This window comes from Solenopsis invicta, chromosome 13 (genome assembly GCF_016802725.1).
Source record: "Solenopsis invicta isolate M01_SB chromosome 13, UNIL_Sinv_3.0, whole genome shotgun sequence".
NCBI lineage: Eukaryota > Metazoa > Arthropoda > Insecta > Hymenoptera > Formicidae > Solenopsis > Solenopsis invicta.
Window position 1 is genome coordinate 4,309,298 of NC_052676.1, and position 10,276 is coordinate 4,319,573.

The 10,276-nt window shown below is 34.7% G+C and overlaps 1 protein-coding gene across 1 annotated transcript in view; it reads left to right on the plus strand.

Annotated features, from left to right (window-relative positions):
• LOC105201741 (dynein heavy chain 7, axonemal) overlaps window positions 1-10,276 on the plus strand; it is a 28,821-nt gene extending 18,545 nt beyond the window's left edge. Inside the window, exons 18-30 of the mRNA XM_026137024.2 lie at window positions 355-903; window positions 1,185-1,376; window positions 1,935-2,161; window positions 2,625-2,995; window positions 3,219-3,399; window positions 3,711-4,009; window positions 5,050-5,214; window positions 5,299-5,539; window positions 6,344-6,636; window positions 8,492-8,729; window positions 8,797-8,948; window positions 9,310-9,591; window positions 9,888-10,276. Of these exons, the coding sequence (XP_025992809.2) occupies window positions 355-903; window positions 1,185-1,376; window positions 1,935-2,161; window positions 2,625-2,995; window positions 3,219-3,399; window positions 3,711-4,009; window positions 5,050-5,214; window positions 5,299-5,539; window positions 6,344-6,636; window positions 8,492-8,729; window positions 8,797-8,948; window positions 9,310-9,591; window positions 9,888-10,094 (3,397 nt within the window). The 3' untranslated portion in view covers window positions 10,095-10,276. The remainder of the gene's footprint in view (window positions 1-354; window positions 904-1,184; window positions 1,377-1,934; window positions 2,162-2,624; window positions 2,996-3,218; window positions 3,400-3,710; window positions 4,010-5,049; window positions 5,215-5,298; window positions 5,540-6,343; window positions 6,637-8,491; window positions 8,730-8,796; window positions 8,949-9,309; window positions 9,592-9,887) is intronic.

Genomic DNA, 10,276 nt, shown 5'->3' on the forward strand with positions numbered 1-10,276 from the left:
ACTTTTGAACTTTTGTCCCATTTTTCTGGAAGAATCGAAACTATAAAACAATTCGATGTGTAACCTCTTTTATATGTTTTAATACCGCACCTCGCTCTTTTCTTTAACTTCAAGAATTGAAAGTCATCAGTTCAGTCAAATTATTATTCTACAATATTAATCCAAAACTTATTTCTTTAAATTTTAAACTTTGAATAAGTATAACATTTTATTTTAAGCAACTTTATAAGGCCATTATTTTATTTTAAATTTAAATTTTTATTGTCTCTTATTTTCACAATTTTTGTTTTATTTTTATCAATAGTTTGCAATCGTAAATATATGAAATAATTGAAACTTTGTGATTTCTGACAGATTGCTCGGGGAAAGCTACCACAGATTAACGGGAGACATTTTAATCGGTTCCGGCGTGGTGGCCTATCTTGGCGTCTTCACGATGCAGTATCGACACCAGCAGGTGGAGAACTGGGTGAAATTTTGCACCAGCTTGAAGATCGTCTGCACTCAGGACTTTCAGCTCACCCAGGTGCTGGGCGACCCGGTGCTCATCCGCACCTGGAACATATTCGGCCTACCGAGCGACTTGTTTTCCATCGACAACGCCATAATCATCACGAACTCGCGGCGCTGGCCACTCATGATCGATCCGCAGGGCCAGGCGAACAAATGGGTGAAAAATATGGAGAAGACGTCAAATCTGAATGTCGTCAGACTAACGCAGTCGGATTACATGAGGATTCTGGAGAACGCCGTGCAGTTCGGACAGCCGGTACTGCTGGAGAACATCGGCGAGGAACTGGACGCGGCCCTAGAACCGTTGCTGATGAAGCAGACCTTCAGGTCCGGCGGCGCGCTGTGCATCAAGATCGGCGACAGCATTATCGAGTATTCTGATAAATTTCGGTAAGTCCATCGACCCGCTTGAATTTTTTATTCTATTCTTGGTACGCTGAATATAAGTGTAATTTATAAGTTTTATTATTTATCTTTTATTTAATGTTAATAATGTCTCTTTTTTGTCATAGTTTTAAAATTGAGAAACTCTACGAACCAAGAACAGATTTGATATAAATTGTTTTTATCAATCGATTATTTGATTGATTTCTATTTATTATTTTATGTGTACACGAAGTTTATATTATATATATTTTGATAAGAGAAACTTTTGTGTGTGATTTCTATAGATTTTATATCACCACGAAATTGCGAAATCCACACTATTTGCCAGAAGTAGTGGTAAAAGTAACTCTGTTGAACTTCATGATCACTCCGGTCGGTCTGGACGATCAGCTTCTGGGAATAGTCGTTGCGAAGGAAAGACCCGAGCTCGAGGCCGAGAAAAATCAACTGATAGTTCAAGGAGCGGCTAATAAAAAGTATAGAAACACTTTTTTCTATTCTATCTCAATTTCCTTCTTTTTATTTTTATCTTAAAGTAAAGTTTTAATTAGTATAATAATTAAATCATCGTAAGGTTACTTAAGAATATATCAGACATACGGTCTACTTCTTATTGAAATAACTTTTTTTATTCAGATAGAAAATCGTCGCTAAATTTTTTCTAGTATGTTTAATTGCAATATAAAACAATTTGTAATTTTTTCATAATTTTCTGAATGTTTTGAAAAATATTTTACACGTCTTTAATTGATTAATAAATAAATTCTGTATTTATTTATGAAATTATTCTACGCGTTGAAAAGTACATTTATTTCACTGAACGACGAACGAAATTTAGCATTATAAATTATTAATCAACATTTTATTTTTAATTGATAAATTTAAGTGCCAATAATTTCTCTAATAAATACATTTACTATCAATGAAATAAATTTTGTATGCAAATAAATATTAATTCTATAAAGCTTTGTCGATTCACAATTCAGAAGCAATTGTCGTTGCTCCAACGATATTTCGCAATATTTTCTTCGCAGGATGTTAAAAGAGATAGAAAACAAGATCTTGGAGGTACTGTCCGCGTCCAAGGAGAACATTCTCGAGGATGAAACTGCCATTGCTGTGCTGAGTTCGTCGAAAAATCTGGCAAACGAGATTCAAACTAAACAGACTGCCGCTGAAATTACCGAGAAGTCGATCGACGCGGCGAGATTGCAATACACGCCGATTGCAGTCTACAGTACCGTTCTCTTCTTTACGATTGGTGAGCAAGAACTTGCAAACAAAAATAATATTTGTTCTGGCGCGTAAAAAGATCGCTTAATTTAAACCAGTTGCCTAGAATTCTATTAAAACATATAAGAACAAAATATGCAAGAATTAATCTAAAAATAATAAAAAAATAGCACCTGTCTCTATTATTTACAGAAAAACTTTAGCTATTTTTTTTATAAATTGTCACATATATTTATAAATCAATACATGGAAGGGTAAGCCGAGCTAACCGTGTTATTGCAAGTAAAACTTGTGCTTTAAAAATAATTTTTTATATATTTAAAATCTATAAAAATATAATGCACATTTAAAAGTAAATAAAAAAATATTTAAAATCATCAAAGTACAAAATATTTTTTTAAGTTCACTTAAAATTGTGTAATAATAATTTAAAGAATAATTTTGTGCGACTTTTATCGACGCGACATGTTGTTTGTTAATCTTTCTCTTAGTCATGCTGGCGAATATCGATCCAATGTACCAGTACTCTCTCGTCTGGTTCGTCAATCTCTTTAAGAATACGATTGACAACACGCCGACGGTGGAGGACATAAAGCAGCGTCTGAAGGATCTCACCAGGTGCTTCACCTATTCCCTGTACGTCAATATATGCCGCTCGCTCTTCGAGAAGGACAAGCTGCTTTTCTCGCTTCTGCTGTCCGTGAACTTGCTGAACAAGCAGGGCCAGCTCTCGATGGCCCAGTGGATGTTCCTGCTGACGGGCGGCGTCGGCCTCGAAAATCCCTTCGCCAATCCCGTCGAATGGCTGCCGGCGAGGTGCTGGGACGAGCTTTGTCGATTGGACAGCGTGCCAGGGTTCACGGTAAACTTTCCTGAATAATACAGATCAGCACGCCAACGTGAAAGCAAACAGCCTCTATGAAAGATGTATTAAATTTCTTGATCAAAAAATAATAAAAATTCTTCGCGAGGATCGATCGAATATCTCCGTGAAATTTAACGGAATTTCTTTAATCGGTATTATTGCTTTGTTAGAAATTCGATTGTAGGAATTTATTAGAACAAGGTCGTGTTTCGTTATTCAGGGAATAAGACAGTCCTACACGAAAAGTATCGACGAGTGGAAGATGATATTCGATCACAAGGAGCCTCACACTGCGTTATTTCCTGCTCCTTGGAACAAATTGAGCAGCTTCGAAAAAATGCTGGTGCTCCGTTGCATTCGTCCCGACATGATAGTGTCGGCGGCGCAATTATTCGTCAAAGGTAAAAAGTTGTGAAAAAAAAGGAAGGGGAACCACCCGAATCTAAGAATAGAACGACCCAGATAAAGGGAACGGTGCGGGGAATCTAGGGCGCGTCGTACATTTCGAGCAAAAGGGCGAAATTAAATTCTTCGCGACAATAGGAAGTAGATCTCTCTATGTATAACGCTGGCTCTTTATATATTCTTATTTTCCTCCGTTATTATATATAAAATGCGAAAGAAACTCCATGTGCAGCTGGAGATTCCTGGACAGAAATTGTTGGAACTATCTATTGTTATTTTATATTTCTGAATTTTCGTCTCTCGACAGAACAATTAGGGCATCAGTACATCGTACCACCTCCCTTCGATTTGGTGGCATCCTTCGCGGACTCGCACTCCTGCATCCCGTTGATATTCGTTCTGACACCTGGCGCGGATCCCATGGCGATCTTGCTGAAATTCGCCGACGACCAGGGCTTCGGTGCCAGCAGACTGTTCTCCTTGTCTCTAGGCCAAGGTCAAGGGGTCATCGCCGAGGGTCTCATCGACGAGGGCGTGAAGAACGGCACCTGGGTGGTGTTGCAAAATTGTCACGTCGCCAAGACCTTCATGGTCACTCTGGAAAAAGTAACTTCTCGCACATAAATCACACTAATTGAATCTATTTCACACAACTGAAAAAATCAACTAAAACTATTAAAGTAGTCAGAATGATAACTTGTAATGGTGCATTTTTTTAAGTTTTCTGTGATTTTTGTTAAATATGTAAATGTATGTTAATTAAATTGATTAATTTGTTTCTTTCATCCTTTTTTTTCTAAAAAAAAAAGTATTATAGTACGATGACAATACATTCTTAAAATTAAAAAAATTGAAAATACGAAGAGCTTTGCAATAATTATATATTTAAATTTAGATGTAATTTTAGTTTAGTTTAGGGTCTATTCAAATTTACATTAAATTTAAATTACATTTAAATTTAATGTAAATTTAAATAAACCCTGAACTAAACTTAAAAATGTTGTTAAATTATGGAATTTGTAATAAATAATATTTTTAATAAATCTTTTGAATATAAAATTAAAAATTGAAAATTGAAAATTATCTTTAATAAATGTTTTAAGAGTGAAAGTTAATTAAAATTATGTGTGAATATTAACATCATTTCACTTTAACTTTAAAAATATAGAAGATAAATGTATTTCTGATTTGATATTACCTAATTAAGAATTATTAAATATACATTATAATTCTGAAGTATTTTTAAAGATTAATATAATAATAGTTTTTACTTTTAATTTTTTAATAAAGTTTTTGTAGCACTTTTAAACATTTTAAAATTTGAAGTCAATTTTACACATAGAAATTATAAAAATTTTTATCTACAAAGAATTATATATATATATTTATTAAAAAAAATTATTTATCAAAAATTCCACAATTTAATTCATATATTTGTAAAAAATCTTTAAGTTTAAGATCCATCACATTTAAATTTAAATCTTAAATATGACTATTATAAGTTTTCTTACTTCCAATTTAAAAATTTCAAGTAATATTTTAACAAAACTGTATTTCCATCGCAATAAGCAATGAACATTTTAATACCTTAACGTGCTCTTTTTTGTTCGACGGCTGTCGTTTTATTTTTATTTCGTCACGTTTAGATATGCGAGAGCTTCACGAAGGAGACGGTGCATCCCGACTTCCGGCTGTGGTTGACGAGTTATCCGGTCGAACATTTTCCGGTCAGTGTCCTGCAGAACGGCGTGAAGATGACGAACGAGCCTCCCAAAGGGCTGCGCGCGAATATCCTGCGGTCTTTCAACCAGGTAGACGCGACTTCCCGTTTCGCTCACGCAATAAAGAAAGGATGAGAGAATAACTCTAAGAGATTCGGTTAAATGTTGCGGCAGGACCCGATATGCGATCCCGACTTCTTCGACACGTCGAAACAGCGGTTGACCTTCAAACAGCTGCTCTTCTCGCTCTGCTTCTTTCACGCCATAGTGCAGGAACGACGGAAGTTCGGGCCGATCGGCTGGAACAATCAATATGAATTCAACGAGACCGATCTACGTATCAGCGTGCTGCAGCTGAAGATCTTGCTCGACCAATACGACGATGTTCAGTTCACCGCATTGAAGTACCTGACCGGTATACGAATTAAATTTCATTACTTCCCTTTTACTTTTATTTACACTTTTCATGCAATCACGAGTGCAATTAAAACTTTTACGTCGGTAATTAAATATGAAGGTATTAAGAAGAGATAATTAAATATATATATAATATATAATTAAAAATTGATACATTACAAATAGATGATGATTGCATTGTTCACATATTCGTAATTCAGATTCTGAATTAAACTGGAAAGTTAATATCAATAATTAAACTTGATTGAAAACGAATGTGCACAATAATCTTATATTTAAAAATATATGATAAATAAATTAAAAAGATAAATAGAAATCATATAAAGTGTGTGTAACTGTGATGTACTTTTGACCAATCTCGACATTTTTTATTGTACAGATTTTATTAAGGTGTTTAAAATTACAAAAACAATTCTAAAATATTCTTTTAAATATTGACATTAATATATATTTTTTGTAAACTTAAATTGTTATTTTTTTAACATTAAAAAAATTGAATCTAATCAAAGGAACGCATCTATGACGTACTTTCGATATACATAAAAAGTGTAAATAAAGGGTGAATAAAGTATGAAAAAATAAAGATATTTTTATATATTTATATTTTTAACGTTTTTTTAATATAAAATTTGATATAAAACACAATAAAATTAACTTGAACAAAAGATAATATAGAAACAAATTAGAAACGAGAAATTATCGCAAAAATAAATAGACATAAATATTCCAAGCTCAGTGATAAGCCACAGTGAGCAACAAGTTCTTGTTCTTATCGCTTCCTTTAATCCTTCGTTTTTCCAAGGCGAGTGTAATTACGGCGGTCGCGTGACCGATGAGTGGGACCGACGGACCCTGACTACAATCCTGTCGCGATTCTATCATGAGGATGTGGTCGTGGCCGATCGGAAATATCTTTTCGACCCCAGCGGCCTTTATTACGTACCGCCAGTCAGCGAATACAGCCAATTCCTGGACTACGTGAGAGAATTGCCGATGACTACCGCGCCTAGTGTCTTCGGCATGCACGAGAACGCGGACATCATTAAGGACCAGCAGGAGAGCTACTTAATGCTGTCGTCCATACTGACTACTCAGGTATTAAAGCCGAAGACCGAGATTGATTGTTATGCTTCTGTGGTTCTTCGGCAAAGAGGATTTATCACGCACTTACACGTGTCCCGGTCGGCCCGAGATAAATTATGCAAAGACGGTGAAGTGTGACATAAGAAGCATCCCCGGCGGAAAGAATTCTACAAAATTCTGCACAAATTTAAGAAATGTTACAAAAATGTACATAAAAATGCAAAAAGAACACTTTTCTAAATTTTTCTAAATTTTTGTATTTTTGTAGTACGTCATTTCTGTGGTTTCTATGAATTTCACGAAAGTATGTCAAACTACAACACATTTCTGTAGCTAAAAAATTTTTGCAAATAGAAAATTCTGTTAAAAATAGAAATTTTTAGACCTTATTAACTTTTTTCGTAAAAATATATATTTAATTAGTCAAATTAATAAAAATGTTTCAATTCTAACATTTTTTAAAAGATTTATGTAGCAATTTTTAAGTTTGTGTTAAATTTTGAAGAATTTTTTCCACCAGTGATAAAAACACAAACGCTTTTAGAAATATATAGTTGAAAAATTTTTATGTTAATTTAACGCAAGTAACAATATTAGAAATATATAATATTATAAATACTACGAAAAAATTAACACGAAAAATATAACACTTTAGCATAATTATTATTATTATTAATTTCAAAACAAATTGAGGAAACAAATTTTTTTAGCAAAATTAACATTTGCAATATTTTGATACGTGCATTTTATTTATTAATCTTAGAATCAGAATTTCAAAACTACATAATTTTCATGTTGTTTATTCATTTATCCGTAAATTACTGTTACTTTAATTTTAAGAAATATCAAATATTAATTTAACACAAAATATTCAAACAGCACGGTTATATTATGATAAATTAATATTCCCGCACGTTAAAATTCAACATAAAAACAAGAATGGCTGGTTTTACCACAAATATAAAATGTTTTTACTGCACGCAACATGAATTAAAATATCCCATTTTTCTACAAAAGTGATACATTGATGATATATTCCGAAGTAAAATGTTTTTAAATATATTCTTATAATTTGGTATACATTTAATATAAAAGTAAATACATTTGTGTTTTCAGCTGTAAAATATTCTTCTTATAAAACTTTCGTAATGATTCCGTGTGGCTAATGTTGCATAAGAATTGAAGTTTCGAATGTTTTAATAAAATGAACGATATCCGCTCTTGTATAATTTATTAATTTCTCATCTTTATTTAATTTCCCGATACGATTCCTCCAATACGATGCAATAATGAGAATTTATATTATCTTTTCATCTTTTCCTAAAGTATTGAGAAGTTCAAAGTAAGTTAATATTTATTTAACGAAGTCTCTGGAAGTTGAAATGAGTTAAATAACGGTATCTTTTAATTTTTACGCGATTAGCAGCAAAGAAGAAAATCAGGAAAGATCGTATTCCTATTTATCATTGCAATCCAAGAATCCTCAAGAATTCTCATTAAGATTTTTATATAAAAATAATTAGCAGCAGAATTATTCGGTTATAAGAAAAAATGTTTTATATTTTTACTTCTTACAAAAGAACATTATTATTATTTGTAATATATTTAAAAAAATAATTAGTTTCGAGTAACAAGACAAAAAAATATAAAAATAACGAAAGTCTTCGGAGACGTCGCAGTATCTATTTAAATTAACAACGTTCCAAAAGCACTATTAAACTTTCTCGAGTCTTCTTTCGTCAATCTAAGTTAAACAAAACCTATTTAGTTGTCAAGCTCCATGAACAGAATTAAAATCGCGCGTTGCGCAGCAACTTCGTCAAAAGTTTTCAAGCCTGCCGCATTAAGATCTTCCGATTTTCGCCAGGACACCGGTCAGACGGAAGTAGACGCCGAGAAGTCACCCGACGAGATCGTCTACGGCGTCGCGGCCGACATCCTGTCGAGGTTGCCGCAGGACTATGATCTGGTGGCTGCTCTAGACAGATACCCCACGCTGTACGAGCAAAGCATGAACACCGTGCTGGTGCAAGAGATGGGCAGATTCAACAAACTCCTGCAGACCATCCGGAGCAGCCTCGTGAACATCCAGAAGGCGATCAAGGGTAAGAGATCAAACGAATTCTTGCGAGCGCCTTACGATCCTCCTGAATTTTACTTATAACCATGCAGGTCTGGTGATAATGGATCCGGGTCTCGAAGAGGTTTATTCGTCGATCATCATTGGCAGGATTCCCAAGATGTGGCTGAGGGCTTCCTACCCTTCCCTAAAGCCGCTCGGCAGCTACGTATACGATTTTCTGAAGAGATTAAATTTCCTCCAGGTAAATTTTAGAGAAAATGAATTATATTGTTTTTTTTTATTCATCGTCAGAAAGTTAAACGTCTTTTCATATTATTTATTTCTCAAGCATCGGCACTTTTAATTAAGCGAAGCATAACTTTAGAAATTTAAAACTGTGTTATGGCTTTTTTTATATTTTATAATTAATAGTTGTCTTAACTGTTTTAGTTGTATTTATGCAAGATATTTGTACAAGATATTGATTAGAAATTAGTACTTTGGCGATTCAACAAAATCACAAATATCAAAAATTTATTTATACAACGCGAATCTTAACCGTTCGAACGTGTCTTAATTAATTACAATTAACAGCAATAAAAGTAGGCAATTTTCTTTTCCAGGATTGGTACACGGACGGTCCTCCTACGTCTTTCTGGATTTCCGGTTTCTACTTCACGCAAGCGTTCCTGACCGGCGCCCGTCAGAATTACGCGAGAAAGTACTCCATTCCCATTGATCTACTGATCTACGATTTTTTCCCTTTAAAGGATACCGTTTTCGGAAGCCCGCCGGTAGACGGGGTGTACATTTACGGGTTGTTTCTTGACGGAGCTCGCTTTAATATGGACACGATGAAGCTCGACGAATCCTTCCCTAAGATCCTTTACGATACCGTGCCTTACGTAAGTAAACACAAAGCGAAGTTCGATCCCTTTAAGCTGAATTCGATACTTTTCGAGTGATGCTCTCTCTCTCTCTCTCTCTCTCGTAAAGATAGAGAGGAAAATAATTTCCTTCGTGAAAGAGGAATTTGTTAAGGACGCAGTTCTCTGTAAGAGACATTCTGGAACTTTACCAAAAATGCAACACATGCTTCTCTCTCGGCTACCCGAAATTTCAACTCTCTAAATGTCAGCCTCTCAAAGCAGCAGAAAAATTCTTTTCGAGGAAAATTTCTCTATGCATTACGCTTTCACAGATTTGGCTGATGCCGGTGACGAAGGACCAAGTGCAAGATAAGGACACGTATACGTGTCCGGTGTACAAGACCAGCGAGAGGAAGGGCGTGCTGTCGACCACCGGCCATTCGACCAATTTCGTCATCGCGATTTGGCTGCCGACGTCGCATCCGCCGGACCACTGGATCCTACGTGGCACCGCCATGCTGTGCCAGCTGTCGGAATAATGCGGGATTGATCTCCCGCTCGATGGAAAATCCTTGAGAGACTGGATATTTTAATGAGGCCGCCTTGAAAAATGCACATCGTCATAATTGGCTTTCTTCAGCGAATTAAATTCCTACCATTATTTCTACGGAGACTACTTAATTATCCCTCTTAATGATCCGAATAAATTGATTCCAAATGA